The sequence below is a fragment of the Chelonoidis abingdonii genome, chromosome 1 (assembly GCF_003597395.2).
Source record: "Chelonoidis abingdonii isolate Lonesome George chromosome 1, CheloAbing_2.0, whole genome shotgun sequence".
NCBI classification, from domain to species: domain Eukaryota; kingdom Metazoa; phylum Chordata; order Testudines; family Testudinidae; genus Chelonoidis; species Chelonoidis abingdonii.
Genome location: NC_133769.1, coordinates 303983299 through 304006597, shown reverse-complemented (window position 1 = coordinate 304006597; position 23299 = coordinate 303983299). Strand labels below are relative to the sequence as shown.

Genomic DNA, 23299 nt, shown 5'->3' with positions numbered 1-23299 from the left:
GACTCATTGATTTCTAGTGCGATCTTTAAAGAAGAGGGTATGTGTAGGATATCAAGCAGTTTATGCTGCTGGCCCTTAATTTCCTCCAAAGTAATCTGCAGGGAGTCTGCAATCCTGAAGAATAACTCTTGAAAAATATCTGAATTCATCAGCAGTTACATGTGGTGGAGGCATGACATCAGGGGAAGAGGTAGAAGAATGTAGTTGGAGGAGCTTCCTCCTCCTGTTTCTCCCCCTCATTTGGTACTAGTGGAGGTTCCATCTCTGGAAGGCAAGAAACTGATGGAGAAGGGAGAGGTAGGTCTCCAGCTTTGCTCCACTGGGGGTTTCCCAAATTGTGCCCTGAACATAGCCCAAGGGTCCCAATATGGCCAGTACAAGAGGACTGGAAAATGTGGTTGCATCCATGGTGGTCTGTGCTAAGATTGTGAACCAGATGTAGACTGTGCATATTAAGAGTGAGTAGGTGGAATTTGTCTGATAGACAAGGGTGTAATGGAGCCCTCTCCTCCTCATTGCCAGGGAAGGGAGGAAAGGAAGTGTGCTGACAGTCTGGAAAGGACAGTGGAAGTAGGGCAGAGGCAACTCACGAGTGCCAGATACCAGCAGGTCTTTAGTATATCTCAAGTCTTGTGGAAGAGGAAAAAGCATGAGCGGTGTTAACATATGACTCGGTGCTGAAAGTGGGATGTGTTGCCCTGAAGAGTCAGTACATGGAACAAGAGACTTTGATGGCATCAATCACTTTGCCAGCACTAACAACTTGCTCGGTGCCAACGGCTTCACCAGTGCTGAAAAGGACACCAGTGCCAGCAGTTTTGTTATTGTCGTAACTCCTGAAGTCAGCCTGTCTTGGTCTCCAGAGTTAAGAGATGGAGCTGAGCAAGCAGGTCTGCCCAGTTAGGTCTTTATACCATTGCTTTGTGCTGGTACCAGAGGTACATGGACAGGCCGTGGAACTATGTCCCGTCAGATGACACTGAGGAAACTGACCTTGCAGGGGACGGTGTTCTGGCGGGCTGAGCCTCAGTGTGAAGAGGGAGAAAGTTTCTCTTCATCTGAGCAAGACAACTTTCCTTAAAAGAACCCAGGAAATGAGGATTAGCTGACTAAATGGCTTAGCATGAGGGCCTCACTGGAGGGAAGTCCAGGCTTGTGCCGGATGAAGATCACAGTGATTTCTCCATAAGGAGTTTTAGCCAAATGTCTAGGTCTTTTCTGGCTCTGGCTGTCAGGCTGTGGCAGTGGGAACGCTTTTGTGGGATGTGACCCTCTCCCAGACAGCAAATACACTGCAGGTGAACATCCATTACTGGCAAGGCAGATCCACGAGAAAAACGCCTCTTAAAATTTAAAAGAAAAAAAATGTACATGGATATGTTTGTGACTAACTACAGAAGATAAAAATCAGATACAGAGACACATGCTCAGGCACACCAGAGCAATGAAGATCTGCATGTATTTAAACAAATTTTAATGATTTGCATACATTCAGGTGCAGCACTATCCTAGTGAGCTATTGCAACATTAATATCCTTTTCTTTCTCACACACACAAAATGGGGAATCTGAAAGAGCCAAAAAGATGCGGAGAGCGCAACCAGCAGAGTTCAATGGGCTGAACCGTTAAGACAGGCGGAAAACAGGGGACCGAAGCAATGCCTATTACACATGTTCAAGAAGGCAGCTTTCTTCTCATTCAGACAGCAAATAAGAAAAGAAAACCAATCAGAGGGGGTTTCTCCTTAGAAGCCCTGATTATTTTCCCTCAAACCCTTGAAATGTTTGAAAACCTGTAGTCTTTGGGAAAAACAGCTGACAGGACTGGGAGCAGGGGGTTTTCTACTACCTTGCTACTCATTTCACACAACCCCGAATATTGGAGGCTGCAAGGAGCTAAGTCAGTTTCTGGTGAAAGCTAGAACAACCCCAAGGCTACTTCAGCTTGTGCCAATGGATAACAGCTCATGAAGGACTGCACTGCTAACCAGAATAGTTGGAGCACACCACACTATAGCCGCACCCCTACTCAATCTAAAACAGACTTGCTGTGGCTGGGGGACAGGAGCTCCTCCCTCAGCCCAGCCCACGCTGCCACAGCCGAGAACAGGCGCCTCTCCCCCAGCCTCGAACTGCTGCAGCAAGACAGAGCTGGTGGGGGAGTTCTCTCCCCCACTACAGCCCCGGGACAGCCTGCAGCCCAAACCCTTCATCCCTGGCCCCACCACCTCACCCCTAGCTGGAGCCCTCACTCCCTATCCCCAACCCTCTGGCCCAGCCCTGAGCCCCCTCTCGCACCACAAACCCTTCGACCCCACCCCTACCACATGAATTTTGTTATGTGCACCAATATGAAGGTCATTTGTCACACATCACCTCCATATTGGTGCACATAAAATTCATTATGTGCACGGATGAAAAAAATAAAGGGAATACTGGCTGTGGACTCTTCTTGGGATTCCTTCCAAGATTTTTTTCAACTCCAGACTTGACTACTCACATTTTTGTATTTGACACACAACAATGGTACACTGAGCTATTCAGACTCAAACACAGTGGGGTGGATGTAGGGAACATCATAGTTCCAACATCATACATAAACTCTCTTTTTTATATATATTTACATATCTCATTGTACTTACTGTACATGGCATCAAACATTTTAGGATTAATTTGGTTACTTAATAGGAACCAGTCCCTCTATCACATGCTCTGTCCACATGTTGTCCATGTTTTGACTTCTTCTTTACCTCATCTAGACGTTCTTAACTTATTTTATCCCTTATTATTAGTTCATAGTAAATAGTTTCCTGGGTGTTCTCCCTTTGACCTCAGTTTTTAGCCTATTAACCTACAGTAACTCCACACTTAACATTGTAGTTATGTTGCTGAAAAATGCGACTTTAAGTGAAATGATGTTAAGCGAATCCAATTTCTTCATAAGAATTAATGTAAATGGGGGTGGGGGTTAGGTTTCAGGGAATTTATTTTTTCCCAGACAGAAGGCATTATATATATTTTAAACAATTCTAAACAATTTAATACAGGTATAAGCTTTAAACAATTTTAAAGAAACAGTTTAATACTACAGTCATCATAGTTGTGTATGAAGCTTGGCTGAGGTGGTGGAGTCAGAGAGTGGAAGAGGATGGATTGTCTAGCTACTCCTCGTGCTGTTCTTGCAAGCACAGGCACTGACTTTGCCGGGGGCAGGGGGCTCAGCCCCCAGCTCATCCACTCCACCTCTTCCCCGCCTCTTCTCCTTCCCACAGCTCCTTTCCCTCTACTTCGCACGCTGAGTCCTTGCTCCTCCCTGCTTCTTCCTGCCTCCTAAACGCCGCAAGCCATCTGATTGCTGCGGAGAAGAGGCGAGGGGAGGAGGGGGAAGGCACTGATCTGTGGGGTCTGCCAGCAGGCGAGAGGCGCTGTGGGGAAGGGGGGCCTAGGGAGGCTGCCAGCTGTGGAGAAAGCAGGCAGCCAGATGTAATAATGGAGCATTGCACAACTTTAAATGAGCATGTTCCCTAATTGATCAGCAACGTAACAATGAAACAACATTAACCGGGATGACTAAGTGAGGAGTTACTGTATTTACTTATCTTATTAAGCATCCTGTTTCAATCAGATGATTGGATTTACCTCCCTAATCTTATCTTCCAAAGAAGTAGTCCTCCCTGCATGTCAGGCCAGGTCTCAGCTATACCCTAAGAGCCTTTCAAAGTGACTGGCAGAGGACCCACAGTACTGTGACTTATTTCAGGCCTGACACACTCACTACACTCAACACACAGTTGCGATATGCATCCAAAATGTATCTCATAAGGTTTCCTGTGAACTGTTAACATGCTGGTCATGAATATAATTCTGTGGTGTGTATACAGGTTGTGGAAAAAGTTATGTACATGTGCTGGAAATATGTTCTTCAAATGTGTTTTGGAAGGCAGGGGACACACAAGTGTGCCCTAGACACAGGAACGTTGTTTTGCCCATTTGCCTGTGTCACCAATTCAAATTAAGCAAGGTAAGGCTAAAGACAGTGGAAGTACATTTTTGTATTTAAGGTAAACAAAGTGATTAAACCAACCAGAGAAGCATATTAACCAGAAGAGGAGGAAGACAGCATAGCAACTGCACAAGCAAAAGAGAAGAAAAACTTGATATAGGGATACACATCAAAGGAATACATCTCAAAGGTTTACAAGACTATAAAAAGAAGGGGAGAAAACTCCTTTGTTTTCCATCTCTTACTCTTGTAGGAATTCTGTGCCACTGCACAATGCAGAAGTTTGCTGAAATTAATTATTTTTGCACATAATTTTCTTTCCCCCACAGAAATGGCATGCAGTGCTGCTGGCCGCCACTAGGCACCGCTGGACCTAGCAGAGTCCAGCTCTCACACAGAAGACACTGCAGGGGTGGGAAGTAAGTAGAGAGTTCCTAGTAGCTGCAGTTCCCTGCACACCCTGATTGCAGGAGATGGCAGCACGCAGGAAATTCCACACAAGTCTGGTTGGGACCCTGTTTCTTCTTCTGGGTAGTAGTGGGGATGGTGTCTGGGCTGCAGGGGGCCATGGCTGGGCTTTGGGAGGGGGCTGCCGTCTGGGCTAGGGGGACCGCAGCTGGGCTCTGGGGTGGAGGGGGAACAGTGTCTCGGCTGGGGGTCCCCCACAACTGGATTGGAGAGGAGGGGATTCAGGTGTATTGGCTGAGGGGGCCCCAGAGCTGGACTTGGGGGGGCGGGATGTGGATGTCTGGCTCCCCAGCAGGGCTCTGGGCGAAGCAGGAGGGCAAGAAACAGGAATTGAGCTGTCATAGGGGTTTCTTTAACTCTCTACTCCTGGGGGAAAATTTGTGTGTGTCTGTATTGTTACAGACATATTTGCTGATGGGTATTTTGCAATAAATAATCAAAAAATGAAATAGGCATGAATATGTAGGGTTATTTTGACAAATAAAGTTTGCAGAATTTTAAAATATTGCGTGCAGAATTTTTTATTTTTTTGGCACAGAATTCCCCTTTTGGGGACAAAGGGAAGAGTACCTTTTGAGCCTGTGAACAGTGGATCCTCTTGGCCTCAAGGTCAAGAGCTACTGATAGCTTCCAATAAGTAAGAAACTGTTTTAGGCAAAGATATAGATGGCCTGAACTAAGTTTTAGGCACTGGAAAGTGTCTCTCTTAAATCTGTGTTCTTTATTAATAAATTTATTCTTGTTTTATTTCAAACTGCTGTATATTTCAAACTGCTGTATATTTCAAACTGCTTGTATATATATTCTTGTTTTATTTCTCTACTGTATATTAAAATAAAGTGTGGGACCTCAGCTAAGCTGGTTGGCTGGTGTGTGCTGTCTCTTTGGAGGCAGCAAACAACTTCCGTGAGTGCTCAGTGAGAGGGACTGGAAAATGCACAGAGACGTGTCTCTAGAAAACTGAGCAACTGGTGTTCACTGATAATTACCTGCAAGGCAATGTTAAAGACTGGCAGTCTCTTCAGGAGTTTGCTGCTGAAACAGGCTGGCATGGCAAAGAGCTGGCACATAGTCTAATTTCCAGCAAAGCTCACTCTTGCTGAGGAACAAGGGTAACAGTGGCTAACAGTTCTGGGCTGCTTTAGGAGAGCACTACAGGAATGCGCTGGCCTTCTTTATCCCCTATGCTTTTTGCATGCTAACTCCTGACAGTGTCGCCAGAAGAACTGGTTTCCCTGCTGCATTTTGATTTCATTGTCCAACAATGAGTTCGATGACACCCTAGACCTCCAGCAGTCCAAAAGAGCAGGAAAGAACATGACACTTTCTCCCTAAGAAAACAAGGCCATAAGTGGGATTTTTTTCCCTGCAGTCATCCATGTGGCCTCTTAGATGTATGACATTCAATAAAGACATGAAAATCTCTACACTTCAGAAGGCGGAAAAAATCAAAGGCACAAATACAGAATGAGGAAGAATCAACTAGGCAGCAGACCTACTGAAAAGTATCTGGTGGTTACAGAGTATTGCAAATTGAATTGGAGCCAACAATATGATGCCCACTCTACTCGGCACTTGTGAGGCCTCAGCTAGAATACTGTGTCCAGTTCTGGGCAGCACAATTTAGCAAAGAAGTGGATAAATTTAAGAGTCTAGAGGAGAGCATTTTGATAAAAGATTTAGAAAACCTGACTTACAAATCATAGTTAAAAAACTAGGCATGCTTACTCTTGAGAAAAGATGAACCTGATAACAGTCTTCAAATATGGTAGGGGCTGTTATAAAAAAAGGGCCATGATCAATTGTTCTCCAGGACAAAAGTAATCAGCTTAATCTGCAGCAAGGAAGAATTAGGGGGGGAAAAAACCTACTGTCTAACTATAATGATAGTTAAGGATTGGTATAGGCTTCCAATCATTGGTATAGGTTGGGGAATCCCCATCACTGGAATTATTTAACCGTTTAGACAACTACCTGTCAGAGTTGACCTATGTTTACTTCGTCCTGTCTCAGAACAGGGGGCTAGACTAGGAAGGCTGCCTTACAGACAGGTATGTGAGCGAACAAATAGCCATGGGTTCAAAGAGCAGCCTAGTCAGGCTCTTTACTACTAAGTTTAGGTCCCATATTGGGGTAGGATGTCTAAGCAGGGGGAAAAGCTTAATTTTACTCGAGGAATCATATTATCGTTGAGTATGAGAGCACTGAGTATTCCTTTATTTATTGATGGAAGGCTGCTATGGCCACTAGGTAAACTTTGAGTGAACCAAGAGATAGCCCTGATTTCTTGAGAGCCAGTATATCACCGAGAACCATTAGGAGAGTAGTAGATGTCAGGGAAATTTGTTTGGAATTACAACAAACCTCAAACCTGGTATACTTTTGCAGGTAAGTACAATGAGTATCCGATTTCCTACTGTGTAGTAACCACTTTCTGTATGTCCTCAGAATAGGATCTTTCTATGTACTGCAATCGTGAAGCAGCCAGGCCTTGAGTGGGACTATCCACAGGTTGGGAAGAAGAACGTGTTCTTCGTTCTGCGAGAAGAGGTGTGGAATGGGTTGCAGAGATCAGTGGGCACAATGCCAATTGTGACAAGTAAGGGTAACACATTTGTCTCAACCAGGAGAGAGCAATCAGTATGACATTTCCTCTCTCTCTCTCTCTCTCTCATTTTAACAGGACTTCCGCTAGTAGAGGGAACGGGGCAAAAACATATAGAATGTCCTTGTCTCAAATAAGGAGAGCATCCCCTAAAAAGCGTTGTTCTAGTCCTGTCCTGGAGGAGTAGCATGGACATTTTTGTTCAGTTAAGTGGTGAACAAGTCTATAGTTGGTGTCTCCCACCATCTGAATGTGTCATGTGGTACTGGTGAGTTCATCTTCCATTCATGGCCATGTGGGAACTTGCAGCTGAGACTGTCCGCTATCATGTTTTGTACTCCTGGAAGGTAAGCCGCTGATATTGTGACGTTGTGAGAAATGCACTAGTTCTATAACTTTAGTGCTTCTTCACAAGTAGACCAAAATCTGGTGCCTCACTGGCAATTTATATAGTACATGCATGCTATATTGTCTGTCAAGACTCTTGCGTGTGTTCCTCTGATTACCAGAAGGAAGTTGTTGCAGGTATTCCTAACTGTTCTGAGTTCAATAAAGTTGATATGAAGAGAGATCTCCACAGACGATCACTTGCCCTGTGTCACAAGCCTGTAGAGATGTGCACTCCAACCTATTAGGGATGTATTGCTGGTGTGAAGTAACAATGGGGAAGTTTGCGAGAAGGGTATCCACGTGCAGTCATTTGTTGGATCTTTCTACCAGTCCAGGGAGTGTTTGACTTAGGTGGGCAGTGATAGAGGTTTGTCTAATCTGTCTGTTCAGCCCGTAGACCAAGTTAAACCACAGCTGGAGGCACCTCATATGAAGTCTGATGTGAGCAATTCCAGATGTATCATATGTCCGAGAAGTTGGAGGCTGTGTCTGGCTGATATTTGATGGCTGCTTTTTACTGCCTCTATGAGCATAGAAAGATGTGGAACTCATGCTGTGGCTAAAAGCGCCCTTGCCTGTAATGAGTCAAGATTGTCTCCTATGAACTCTAGGTGATTGTACAGGGGCTGAACACTGAATTTTGGACGTTGATTTGTAGGCCCAGCTCTGTGAAGAAGTCTACAGCAGTTTGAGCGACCTGGAAGGCCTCGTTGAAGGAGCGGGCTCTGAGGAGACAATCATCCAGGCAGGAGTAGATCATAATCCCCTGGGAACGTACATGAACTATCACTATGCAGAGGCCCTTGGGGAACACTCTCTGAGCCGACGAGAGGCCAAAGGGGAGTACTCTGTATTGGTAATGGTCCTGGCCCAGGGTAAAACTGAAGAATCATCTGTGGGAAGGTAGGATCAATATGTAGAAATAGGCATCCTATATGTTGAAGGCCTAGAACCAATCTCCCTGTTCCAAAGACAAAATCATTGCTGCTAGTTTGACCATCCTGAATTTTTGATCTTTGACAAATTTGTTCAGTGCTCTGAGGTATAGTATGGATCTCCAACCTCCCCTCTTTTTGGTTATGAGGAAATAACCAGGAGTAAAAACCTTTGTCTCATAGGTGCTAAGGTTCAGGCTCTGTGGCTCCTAGACGGAGGAGATTATCCATGTCTTCTTGTAATAAACTCTCATGAGAAGAGTCCTTGGAGAGGGATGGGGAAGAGTGAGAAGGGAGGTGAAGTGGATGGAGTACTCTATGTGGATGATTTCCAGAAGCCATCTCTCAGATGTTATTTGTTCCCAGTTAATGTAGAATAAAGCAAAGCAGTACCCAAAAGGATACAATGGGTTGGTGTTCAGGGGAGTGGTCTGTCAGCACCCCAACCAAGATGTCAAAATTGATGTTATAAACTGGATTGTTGTGAAGAGGAAAACTGGGGGTCTGATGGTTTAAGGTTTGGAAAATCTGGATTTTTCCCTTTGAGGCTCATAACAGAGTTGAGTTGGAAAATGTGTTGTGCATGATTTTATAATGAGGTTGAGGACAAAATTTTCTTTTTTGTCCAAGTGTATAAATCCCTAATGACTGGAGAGTGATCCTGGAATCTTTGAGCATATGGAGGGACACATCAGTCTCCTTGGCAAACAATTTAGTGCCTTCAAAGGGGAGGTCCTCCTCTACTGTTATCTGTACTTTCTTATAGAAGCCAGATAGCTGCAATCAGCTGCATAGCCCCACCTGTAGAGATGGACTGGGCTGCTGTGGGGGCTGCATCAAGCACTGATCGGAGTGCTTTCTTGGACACCAGTCATCCTTCACTAACAATGGCATGAAACTGTTCACATTGTGACTCTGGTAGCTGATCAATAAATATATTAAGCTTGACGTAACTGATGTAGTCATTTTGCAGTCTGAACATGATAGCTTACAATTCTGTATTGCAGTGTGGTGGATGAAAAGGCCTCTCTCGCAAATAGGTCGAGGTGCTTTCAGTCTCTATCACAGGGGATGGACTTCACATGGTGTTGGGTGACCTCAGGAGTTAACCACATCCACAACAATGGAATTAATTGGGGGGGGGGGAGAGACGAAGGAGGAGAAAATGGGAAAAAAAAAATTCTCTATAATATTTCTCATCAGCCTACTTGCAGGTAGGCATAACAGATCCTGAGGTTTGCCATATAAGCTTGGCTGGGTCCAGAAGGGCCTCATTGATGGGGAAAGAAGAGGAGTGCCAGGAATTTATGATGGGTGTCTTTTACCTTCTCAAGAGACATCTGCAATGTGTCTGCCACCCTTTTTGCCAGATCCTGAAATAGCCTGAAGTGGTTGGGTAGGGATGGTGGGGGGTTATCATTGCCTTGTCTGGAGAGAAGGAAGACTATGGTGTGGGCTATGGTGTGACTTCCTTCTCAAATCCACCCTCCTTTTCCTACATGATCTCCTGGGCAGGTTCACAGGTTCTGGACACCATGGTTGAGGAAGAGGACTCAAAGGCTCATGGTAGGCCACACCAGATGCTCAGGAGAGACAGAGTCTATACGCTGCCCAGGGATCCCAGTAGGGCTGCTGGGATAGTGGAAAGGGTCCTACTGGTGGTGCCCACAGCTGACCATACTAGTAGGGTCGTTGAGGAGCAGATGGAGGATATGGCTGAGGGGGCCCAGGTTGGCAGGGGGCACTATAAGGAACATGGGAGGAGTGATGGTAGATGATCTCCTCTTCTTGGTTATCTGATTCACCACTGGAGAATGGAGGTGCATGACATAGTAGCGGCAAAGATTCCTGCATCTGAAGTAAACTTGGTACTGAAGCCCTGGTAGCGAGCAAGGGAGACTTGGGTATGTCAGAAACCATGAGGTCTTTAGAATGCCTTGTGGTGCTTACCTACTCAGGGCAGATGGTGGGTCAACAGCACTGAACAGATTGGTGATCTGGGCCAAACCAAGCACTCCAAGGCGGGATGGCTTGCTGTTGATGGTGCCAATGGTAGTGCTGGTATGGCAGCCTGTTCCTGGGGGTGATTCTGTCTTTTTTCTTTGCCTTATCTGTCGGTACTGTTGCTTCAGTGCCTATGCCCATCAGATCCTTGGGTGCATCAGTGGTACCTGCCACTTCAGACCCTCATGAGCTATAGATATCATGTTTAGACTGTTTTCGTATTGATGATACAAAATGTGCTAGTGATCTTTTCAGCTCTCTATTTTGAAGCCTCACGAGGGTTCCATGGCTGTTTTCTTTGATCCATACTCCTTAGATCACAAAGGATGTGGGGAAGACTTGTGCCATTTGGTCCAGGGACAGGGACAGCTGAAGAGCTACCTCCATCAGGAGGAGTTTTATTTCCAGTTCTCAGTCCTTCCAACATCTGGACTTGAGTTGTTGGCAGAGACCACACTTTGAGGAAATGTGACTTTCCCTGATGAAACAGATGCACTGGTAGTATTTATCCACTACAGGAATGGCCTCCTTAAACGAGAGGCACTTCTTAAAGCCTGGTGAACCAGGAAGACCCTGTGCTGTGGCAGACAGATGGGGGGGGAATGGGGAGGGGGAATGGTTTACGGTTGTGGGGGGGGGTTGTTTGTTTGTTTTAAAAGAAAGAGAAAATAAAGAAGTCTCTGCAAATAAGAAAAGGATTAACTAACAACTGAAGTTCTCAAAGAGAAATAACAATCTGATGAACGAACTGCTATTAGGTCTGTTTCTAGCCAGGAGCAGTTGAGAAGGAACTGAGTGGGGTTCACCCGTGTAGCACTGGTTAGCTTCGTAGCAGATCAAGAGGAGGGGACACCACACATGCGGGCTGAACAGACATTGCTACTGATGAGAGAACTTTGGTAGTGAAGGGACGCAAATGCACCTACAGTGGTGCACCTGTAGGAACACTACTCGAACAAGAACACATGGTTTCACAGACTCTGACAGCTATTGTAGGCACATCCAAGTTTGCAAACTAACCAAGCACCACTTCAATATAAATACAACCGTTATTTTCCTTAACATACAGTTCTTGAGCTTGAGAAAATTAATTGCTGGCCTCTTACGCACCAGGGAAGGCACTTGACCACATTTCCATGGAATGCAGCCCATTTGGAAACCCATGGAAACACTCCTCCCTTGAAACACCAATCAATTCAATAAATTAGCCTCCACAGCATAGTACTCTGCACCAGAGTATATATCCAGCACAAAGCCTGTACATCTCCTATCAGAAAAATGGGTCAAATATATGGCACTGGATTCATCCTACACTGAGATAATGTGCCTATCTGCTTGAAAGTGACTGTATAAACACCTTTGGGCATCTTCTAGTCTCAGACTGGGCAAGAAAGGGGTTGGCCTTACTAGCAGCTGGGCAGCACAACTTGGGCTAGTGACCCCCGAATCAGCTCCTACTGAAGCTCTTGTCTCTCTTGGACAGGATGACAGTCTGGTTCATCTTCAAAAATTGAATCTATGTTTGTTGAGAGTTTCTTCCTGTTGTGGTGCAGCCTGGTTTAGCTGCTGCTGTAACAGCCAACCATTTCAGAACTTCCTCTATTTTTCTCCTTTTTGCGGTATGACCAGAAATTCCACTATTAGTATCAAATGTGAATGAAGCGAGTCCCCATCATCTCTCAATATAATCTAATACAGACAGACGAGTTTAGCATCCAAAACTCACACCTTACATGGGCCGTACTTCTTTATTCTTAAGAAAAAAATAAACATAAATCTTAGCCTCAACTTCCTCCTGAGCCAGCTGTTTCTGGAGATTTTCCCCAACAGAAGTTTGTGAGGTTCTCAAAAATTACTATGATCATCACTATAGAAGAGCCTACAAATAAAACAAAATAATAAAACTCTCCCCTGTCTAATCCTATGCCACCTGCCTTACAGTAGACACCACCTTTTATCCTCTGAAGCCTTCACTAATGAGACTCACCTGGCCTAGTTGCCAGATAAGTTAAAAATAAATAAATTAAATAAATAAAGCTCTATGTCTCTCTGAGATCCTAGACCTGGATATCCTGTCACAACAGGAAAGAGAAATGCAAATGTTAAGGATCTCTAATTTGCCTACATTGTCCATGAAAAGTATTTTCATTTACTAGTTCAGCGGTTAAATTTAACCAACTTTGCAAGACAACACAAGTCTAAGAACCTTAACACTCGAGGGATGACTTAGTTACATTTTAAAGGTTAAATTATATTTCTTCTCTTTATTGTCCCTCCCCTTTTTGGAGGGAAAGGGGGAAACAGAGGAAAAACAATGTTAATATTTAAATAGTTCAAAATATGCTTCAGAGTCTACATCTCATTATGGTGGATGGTTAGGGGGGAGTCGGGGGGGACAGCTTTGTTTCTGTTATTTATTGGCAGAAGTCAGTTATGTGCAAGACTGGGTTATTTGAGTAGGAGCACATTAGTGTTTTTTGAGACAGATTTTCAAACAGAAAATTATTTACTGTAGCTCTGTTTTTCATATCCTCCTCTTCTCCCCTCCTGTGACAATGGATAAATGGCAGACAGCAGAGAAAAAGAAACACAATGGTAATAATAAACAGGCAGAGCACATCACCCACTGGGAAGGAGGGTGGAAGACAGGATAAGAAAAAGAGGAGACTATGACAAACAGCTAAGTAATTTTCCCTTTTTGTATGTCTGTCTGTCTTCTCCTATCCTCTGACAGAGTATTAAGAGAGACACAGTGCATGTATCAAGCAGTAAACCTAGGAAGCAGAGCTACCTTACTGTGTCAATAGCAGAAGCCTGCAGCCAAAGAAGGCATCGTGAGAAGCAGAGATAAAGACATACAAATACTGAGGAGACAACCACGTTGCCACCTTACATACCTTGGAAATGAAGGCTCAGCATTCACTGCCCATGAAGCAGAAAACTCTTTCATTACATGGCATCTTGCAAGTTGGGAACAAGGCCATAGCCTCATTACACACTGTGAGAGCACAACCTCACACCAGCACCTAGCAATACAGGAGAACCTCAGCATTACAGACACCTTGGAAATGGAAGTTGTTGGTAACTCTGAACAGTGTCTTCACCTCTTACCAGTAAGTGGCTACCTCATGGGTGGAGGTAGGGACAGGCAGCCCAGATGTGGCCACCTTTAAGATGCAATACAAGCACAGTACCATATTAGCTTTTTTTTGTTTTTTAAATCCCTACTACTGCCTGATTGCTTATTTCCAGTTTCACATGGTATCCAACTGACTGATCAGTCCGTAAGTCTGGTTTTCATACCTTTGAGGTTCTACTATAGTGATTTTATCTGCAGTCTTGCCCCTGTTGCAACCCTCAAAATAGACAAACAGTTGCTTTGACTTTCTAAAGTCAAGAAGGGAAAAGAAAAAAAAAAAGTAGCGGAGAACACACAACATTCAATAAATGCTATCTCTGGACCTCAGAACGGTGGGGAGAGAAATGCCAGGACTAAGAGAGGAAAAGATATGGGTTTGTTCAGGTGGAACTAGATATTCTCCTTGGGAACAAATTCCAAGGAAGACTGAAAACCCCCCACTTTTTCTGGAAAAAACTGACAAAAAGTCAGAGAGACTACGTGAAGAAGTTCAACTTACTCTTCCGTCTGAAATCGCTGGAACAATAATGGCTGTCCTAAAGGAAAGAAACCGGCATGAGGGGCTCAACTGGGGGTTGCATTAGATCCTGCAGGATGTAGATCAAGTCCCACTGAGGAATCTCTTGATGAATCACTAGTCTGAGTCCCTTTTTGAATACTAACGGAAGAAAATCTAAAACACCCAGAAGTAAACAGGACACCAATAATGGTCTGATGTCACATCAGGCCATAGAGATCTTCCAGATCAAAATAAAAGAGAGGCAACAACAAGCTTTCTGTTGCTGTTCTGTTACCTCAGCCAAGAAACCTCCCTTTAAGAAAGACTTCCTTCAAAGATCATGCAGCTACCCTGAGATGAGGTAATGGCAAAGTACATGGCTTTCAGAGAGCAGGTCTAGCATCCTGGGAAGTGTTCGCAGAAGAGTTCACTTCTAGGCCTGTCAGATCTCAAAACCAACAGCAGTGGAGTTACTATAGAGCTAGGAAAAATAGTTTTATCCTGTCTGACCTTTTTCACCACTGTCGGTAGCAGTGGAAGAAACATCTCACTTTCCCATTTCAACTCCATAAAAAGCACTGCAAAGGAGTGTGAGGGCTTGGAGGGGATGGGGAGTCTGAAAATAAAATAAGGACACTTGGTGGATATCATTAAGAAAATAACTTGCCTTACACTCTGGCAATAGCCTCAAAAATGAAAGAACTGGGGCTGTATTCTCCCTTAACAGTTTCTGACTGAGCCAGTCTAAAAGCACTCCAGCACTATTACTAGAAGGCAAGTTCTAGCCAAACACCTAAAAGCATACCTCTGAAAGGAGGGGAGCAGTGCCAGTACCTCCTTAACAGATGTCAGAAGCCACCACTGTTTGATTGTCATTGCAGACAAAGAGAAGGATGTTCAGGACCTGGGGCTCCCAAATTAGAAGAGTGAGATGGAGCCTGACATTCCACACTCATTCTTCCATGGGTCAAGACCTCGACTGACAAATTATCTGGATGCACAGCTCCAACCCAAGAGATTCATATTGGTAACCACACAGAGCTGAGGAAGAGGCAGGAAAAAGGGTAGAAGGAAAACACCACAACTTTAGAGGTCTGAATTAACACAGGAATAATAAGGTTTCCTCCAGTAAAGAGAGGCCAAGAGGAAAGACTGCCAGTGCCAGATTCACCATCCTGTGAAGGTGAGATTTATGTTTACAACTCTGCTCTCTTGCTGCCAGTATGAAGTATCATAGTATTGTCTGTTAATTCAGTGTCTTAGGGCAAGAGAAGGAAAACACAATGACAAGGAAATGACATCCTTAACAAAAAAAAAAAAAATCACTTCTGAAGAGAATAACTTTAGGATAGGTCTCTCAATCCTTACTTAGTAATCAGACTCACTCCCATCCTCAGGAGAAATGGCAGACCCCCAACCATAGTAGTTACAATGAATGCTGGTATATGGTATACATTTTAGATACTACATTTTTACTGAAAGATAAAGCTGAAAACAATTGAGCCAAATCAGCTGGGAGAAAGAATTTAAACAGAATAATGAGAATGATAATTGGGAACTGTTTAAGGACATTATACTAGATTCCCCAAAAAGTCAAAATTACATAGTCAAGAAAGAAGACTATACGGATTTTAAAATCAGCCTCATTTATACTGGATGTAAAAGCAGCTATAAAAACAATCATTTTTTTTTGTTTTTCTTTAAAGCATCTATAAAATCTGAGACTCTGACTTATTCAACAAAAGACTTCTCCCCTCCCCCCCCCCCGAACATACTGGTCACTACATAAACTAATGGTAATGGGCTTCATAAATGCTGACTGCTGTTGGAAATGTAACTTACTTGGTGCTACATTAGTTTGGAGAGTGCCCTGAATCAAGAATTTCTGGTATGAAGTGAGTCAAAAGACCAATTTGATATCTGATGATATGTCGGAGCCCTCTTCCTTAAGTTTTAGTTTTGGATATACTCCTGATACCTGGAGTTTAGCTGGTAACAAGGTGGCGTGTTTAAAATATGTAGCTTTCCTTGCCAAAAAGTTAAACCTGCAAAAATGGAAAAGTTGATCCCCACCAAACATTGATTCCTGGCTCAGTCATATGGCTGACCTCACAGCTAACAAATAACTAGCATTTTGCAGAAGGGGAATGCCTGAAAAGAAAAATCAAAGCAATTTAGGCTGACATTTTAAAGGTCTATGATAAAGGAAGATCTTGAAGATAAGTATGTCACTTCCCCTCCCTTTATTCTAACCTTGTAATTACTTTATATATTATGATTAATCAGGTATTTTGGTATATTTGTTATATTTAAAATGATAGAGAGGGAGAGAGATCCACATGCCCATGCACAATCACACACCAAATGGAAAAAAGTGAAAGCTGATAACAATCAATATAAATCAGAAGCTAAGTATAGAAAATTGTTAAAGGAAGCAAAAGGACTTAAGAAGATTCTGGCCAGGAATGTTAGGACAATAACATGGAGATTTTTCAGTAGCAGAATTGTTAATCATGACACAGAGAAGTCAGATGTGTTCAAATAAATATTTCTGTTCTCTGTTTGGAAGAAAAACCAGATGATATAGTCCTATTATATGATGATGAAATACTTATTCACAATATATCAGTATGTCTACACTGTGCAGTCCTTTCGAGGTACAGCACATACATGGTTAGCCCCTCCCCCATCTACAACAGGTATAAATAGCATAGATGGTGAAGCACTGCTTAGGTGAATAAAGACATTCCTGAACCTTGTGAGCATATACCAGGTATGTATCTATTCACCATGGAATGCCTCGCCATCTACACTGCTTTTAAAAAATGTACTGTCCCACTGCCTGATGCCTCCCTGCTGCTGGAGACTTTCCTCTCCACAGTGAGGGACTCTGGCATGGAGGCGGCAGTGGGTATCTACATGGTGAACATAAATTTGATAATAGAGGGCTCTTCACTCTAGCAAACAAAGATATGACAAGAATCAAAGGGTGGAAGTTGAAGCTAGACAAATTCAGACCCTAAATAAGGCACGCATTTTTAACAATAAGGATAATTAATCACTGCAACAACTTGTAAAGAGTTGTGCTGGATTCTCCATCATAGTAAATCTTTAAATCAAGATGGGATTTTTTTCCTCCCCTAAAACATGTACTCTAGTTCAAGCACAACTACTGGACTTAATGCAGGAATTAATACAGGGAAGTCCTATGGCCGACGTTACACAGGGGGTCAGACTAGAAGACCATATTTGTGGGTCTATCAATATTTTAAATTTTCAAATAAATTCTAACATATTTTAAATAATATGTTAATATTTTAGACTTTTGACAGCTTATTATAAAAACATCTAGATCCTGAGATACTCTGACTTACCACATAACAAACCTTAAAAGAAAAAAAAAAGAAACCAAGGAAGTAAGTCACATTAGCAAACACATATCAATAACTAGCAATAAAACAAGTGCCCAAGGAAACACATACAACTACTTTAATTGTTTTGGATCCATGTAGTTCAAGAAAACTCCAAACATTTTTCTTTAACCACATGGTTTTTGAACACTTTTTTGAAACTTTACAATATGAACGAACAAGGAACTCTTGTGCAGTTCAACGGAATACTATTCTTTGAATAAGTGTTTTGATTCAATAATTCAAGGAACAATACATGGTATGCAAAATTACAACATTCAGTGTTGTACACTTATTTATTATATAGTACATCCCAAAACACTGTCTGCAACATGCAGTTATGATATTTTTTCAGCCTAGGTCATGCAGAACTATAGAGTATTTGTAGCATAATCAGTTGATTATGTTCCACTGAGTGTAGTTAGATTTTTTTTAACTTATCACTCTTTAAATAATATTTTGAATAGAAGTAATATTAAGAATCAGATTCTTTTGTACCCAAATACAACTGTATTGATTTTCTGCTTTGAATAAAATGCTGTGGAATGTGAAGTGCTGTACAATTACACTCCAGGGAAGCATTAACAGATGGGCAGCTTCTGGAATTTCTGAAGGTAGGATCCCAGATCATGTCAGCTCTAATTGAAAAGAAAAATCTTTTTCTGCCTAGTTCATGACCAGGAACAATGTGACAGCTTTGTGCAATACATGTGAAGGTAATACAGAGTGTTCCACAAAAAAACATTTTGCAGGTATGGTAGAAACAAAAAGTTATTAAATACTGGTTTATCTGTCTGAATACATACATAAAGTAGAATTGCATTCTGGATGCTGGTAATAAGGAAACAAATACTAAAGCAGAATATAAATTCAAGTGTTTAGATAAGATTTATCTATTCTGCAAATGTAAAAAAGATTGAGTTTTGTTTGCTTACTAGAAATGCTAAGAGACTAATTATGCAGCAATGATTTTCCAGCTGAATAATTTGTGTTAAGAGTTTTTGTCAGTAACAGGTTTCTGTTTAATGAGACGCTTACACTGAAATATTGGTATTTAAACCGCCTGTCAATTTACATACCTGAATCATGGTCTCTGCCAGCTGTGTTTCATCTACTTCCAATATCATCATTTTGATTTCCTCATAAGGCACTCGGAAAGAACCAAGGAAAATTGCTAGAACGAAAACATAATACATAATGAATGGAGATAGAGTAAGAATCTGATCTTTCACTCTACTTACAAAATAAACACTAAATGGATTGTAGAATTCTACAGGCCACCCAAACATAGCATATGATAATATGGATAAGAGATAAAACTTTTTATGCAGATTTTGTAGCTTTCATAATTTTTAGTCTGGCTCTTCCAGTCCCCTGGCAGATGAATCACTATATCAACAGATGCTGCAGTAACATAGCAAGTGAGACAAAAAGAGAGTCCTTGCTCTAGGAGAGTCACTCATCATTTACTATATTATTTGTACTTGGGTGACCATTTTTACATGTTTCCCCTTTACTGCACAGGGATCTCAGCTCTCTCTCTCTCTCTCCCACCCCTCCCCTGTTTTTTTTTTTTTGGGGGGGGGGGGGGTTGAGTCCGTGAGCAAGACCACTGCAAATTTAGACTTTAGACCACTGCAAATTGCAAAACAATCACAATCCTTTAATAATGCTTTTGTTTGCTGTACTATAAACTATCCAACATTTTCTTCATACACAGTATTTAATAAGCAATTTCTCATGGACCAACTACCCTCCTAATTCCACATCTTCTCTTCAACCTTCCTCATCTGTTCTAGTGATTATCATTATTATTTTACAGTACCAGATGGAATACTAGGCACCTCACCATAAAAATAAGACAATAGATCTGTGCCCTGAATATCTTACAATCTAGTTGCAGATATTATGCAAGAAAAGCCTATCAAAACAGGAGAAAGGGTAAGAGATAATAGACCACAAATAGTAAGATTATGCTGTTACTCAGATAAGGAGAGAAGAGGGTGCATCTTAAAGGCAAGAACACAGTTTAAGCTTGTTGTTGAGAGACAGTGGTGTTACTCTAAGAGGTAGTTGATGTGGCCAGAAATTACACCTTTGCAACTCTTTTCTGTGGGCTGGGTGGGGAAATATGAGTATTGGAAATCTTGGAAAGGGGAAAGCTGTAGTACTCAAGACAGGAGATTGACAGCTCAGATGAGAGTTTTGCTATCTGGTCACAGAAAAGGTTGCATTTTAAAAATACTGTGCAGAAGGAAGAAGTAATATTTGGATATAAAATGGATGTAAGGAGGAGGAGAAATAAAGGTTGGCCCTCAAGTTATGGGCCTGAGTAATGGGAAGGATGGTGGCATTGAGAAAATTAACAGAAAACAGGGACATATGAAAGGCTCCAGAGATTAAAAGAATAGGTGCTCATGTTTTGGCCATATTAAGTTCAAACTCTTGATGGAGCATCCAGGAGATATAAAAAAGGCAGACTGAAATGCAGGTTTGGATGAAGGAAGACATCTAGTGGAGAAGATTTAGGAGTTGTCACCATAGAGATAGTAGTTGAAATCATGTAAATGGAAGACATCACCCAGTGAGAGAGTACAAGGGGAGGAGAAAATTAGTCTTTTTCCAGCCTTATCCAAGTCCACTTTGCCCCATACAATCGCTATCATCATCTTCCTGGGCATGCTTAACACAACTAATATTAAAAACGTGGAGGAAGGAACACAAGTCAGAATAGGGAAAAGCAACAAAGAATATTCAGATAAATTAGATGTATTCAAGTAGGCAGGCCTGATGAAATTCACCTGAGCATACTTAATAAACTAGTTGAACTAGTCTTGGAAGTGTTAGCAACTATCTATCCAAGATCATGGAGGACAGAGATCAGGTCCCAGCGGACCAGAGAAGAGTAAATATGGTACCTATCTTTAAAAAAGGAAACCAAGAGAATTCGGAGAATTATAAACCGGTCAACTTCACTTTGATACCTAGAAGAACACTAGTAAAAATGATTTAACAAATCAATTTGTAAGCACCTAGAAGAAAATAGAGTGATAAATAGCAGCCAACATGGATTTGTCAAGAACAAATAATCTCAAGACAGTCTCATTTCCTTATTTGGCAGGGTTACTCGCCCAGTGGATGGGTGGCAGAGAAATACTTGACAGGATATATCTTCATTTCAGTAAGGGTTTGACACACTCCTACAAAAATCATTCCCATAAGCAAACAAAAGAAATGTTGTCCAAATGAAATTACTATAAGGAGGGTGCACGATTGGTTGAAAAACCATACTCAAAGAGTAGCTATCAATGGTTTTCTGTTTCTGTCCTGTTTCTGGTACTATTCAGTATTTTCATTAAAGTTTTGGGTGATGAAGAGTATACTTATCAAACTGGCAGATGACAAAAAGCTGAAAAGGAGGACAGAATTAGCATTTAAAACAACCGTGACAAATTAGAGAACTGCTCTGAAATCAATGAGCCAAAACTCAGTAAAGACAAGTGCAAGCACTACACTTAGGAAAGAAAAATCAAATGGACAAATGTGAAGTAGATATAACTGGCTAGGAGACAGTACAACTGAAAAGGATCTCGGAGTTACGGTGAATCAGAAATTGAATATAAGTGAACCATGTAACACAGTTGTGGAAAAGGCTAATATTCTGGAATGTATTAACAGGAGTGTTGTACACAAGACATAAGAGATAACTGTTGCACTCTTCTTGGCACTAGTGAGGTCTCATCTAGACTCCTGTGTCCAATTGTGCGTGCCAAACTTTAGGAAAGATTTGAACAAACTCAAGAGTTCACAGGACAGCAACAAAAAATGGTAAAAGATTTAGGAAACCTGACCTGTGAGGAAAGGTTAAAAAAAGAGCATGATTAATCTTGAGAAAAAGATGACTGTAGGAGACCTGATAACAGTCTTCAAATATGTTTTAAAAAGAGGACCGTGATCAATTGTTCATGTCCACTAGCTCCAATTTGTTATTAAACAAAGTAATTTGGGGCAGAATACTTTCACTGCTATAAATTAGAGCTGTCAATTAATCACAGTTAATTAACTTGATTAACAACAAATTAACTAGGTTAAAAAATAGTCATGATTAATAGCACTTTTAATAGCACCGTTAAACAATAATAGAATACTAATTTAAATTTATTATATTTTGAATCTTCTCCTATATTTTCAAATATATTTATTTTGATTACAACACAGAATACAAAGTGTGCAGTACTAGCAATATTATTATTACAAATATTTGCACTGTAAAAAAGAAACAAAAATTATATTTTTCAATTCACTTAAATAAAAGTCTACTCAATCTTACTTCTTGTTCAGCCAGTCACTGAGACAAACAAGTTTGTTTGAATTTACAGGAGAATGTTGACTGCTTTTTATTTACAATGTCACTTGAAAGTGAAAACAGGCATCCACATGGCACTGTTGTAGCCCGCGTTGCAAGGTGCCAAATTTGCTAAATAGTCATATGCCCCTTCATGCTTCAACTTGTACACTCTAAATTTTTACCTTGTTTAATTTTTGAGTGCAGTTGTGTAAAAATAATAATTCTAAATTTTTTTAAGTGGCACTTTCACAATAAAGATATTGCATTATAGTACTTTGTATGAGGTGAACTTTTACAATGCAAATATTTGTAATAAAAAATAATATAAATTGAGCACTGCACACTTTGTATTCTGTGTTATAACTGAAATCAATATATTTCAAAATGTAGAACAGCCGCCAAAATATTTATAATAAATTTGAATTGGTATTCTGTTGTTTAACAGTACAATTAAAACTGATTAATCAATTTTTTTTTTTGTAATTGTTTGACAGCTCTACTATACATACTGTGGCAAATTGCCGGTACTGTTCTCTGGGTCTCGTGCTTTTCTCTTCTCTGGGGTAGGTTCAGGGCGCTATTGCTTGCCTCTGAACCAGTTCTTAATCACTCCCCTAGTGTCCTTGGAGGAGGGGAGTGGAGAGGGAGTGAGGAGCACCCCATCTGTACCTCAGCCGAAAGCCCTCCCAGGGAACAAAAATACGCTGTTGTTGAAAAGAGAATGTCTGCGATAAAATGGGCTTATGGAGACTCTCCACTTACTATCCTGGGGCGGCGGTTACCCTTGTGACTGATTCACGCCCCGCTCCGTGGATGATAGGAACATGGAAAGAAACGCCAGAGATTCGGTGTTCTCTCTTGCAACCTCCATTTCGGGTCCAGCATAGGGCTGAAGCCAACACGAACGCTGATTGGCCCTCTCACGCCTAACACTGCCTCTCGTCCCGAGTAGTTCAAACCCCTTGGTGGTGAGCGGGGGGGGGGAGATATGTGATACAGCATGGCCAGAGTAGGCATATTAGTAGTGTTAGGCCAGGGGCCTTTTGCCCTGCAGGGAGTGAAGGTTTCTTTAGATTAACTAGAACAGCGGTGAACTCCAATAGAGCACCTGACTTCACTTTAGAGCACCTGACTCCAGTTAAGCAGCCGACCTCCAGTCATGGATATAAACCCCGTGCTTCAGTCAGACAGGGTGGTAGTTGCGAGCAGAACAGGTTGGATTGGAGCAAGTGCAGATTGCAGCAGAAGAAGAGTTTGTCCAGATGAGAATATGAGACAGGTTTTTGGAGGAGTGCCTGCGGTGGGATTGGAAGTACCCAACAGAAACCCTAGTCGTAAGGGCACAGGCCTTGTGTATAGAAGAGAGCGAGAAGCCCTTTCACAAGCTGACGTGGTCTGAGACGGAAGTAACCCAGGGGAAAAACGCTGTCAGCAGTGATTCCCATAACCCCATGCCCTCTGGGTTAGGGACCTGAGTAGAGGCGCGGGCCCAGGTCCCT

The 23299-nt window shown here is 42.0% G+C and overlaps 1 protein-coding gene across 1 annotated transcript in view; it reads right to left on the bottom strand.

Moving 5' to 3' along the window:
• The window catches only part of DIAPH3 (diaphanous related formin 3), a 560319-nt gene that overhangs the window by 262933 nt on the left and 274087 nt on the right, over window positions 1-23299 (bottom strand). Inside the window, exon 19 of the mRNA XM_075061558.1 lies at window positions 18532-18626. Coding sequence (XP_074917659.1) covers window positions 18532-18626 — 95 coding nt within the window. The remainder of the gene's footprint in view (window positions 1-18531; window positions 18627-23299) is intronic.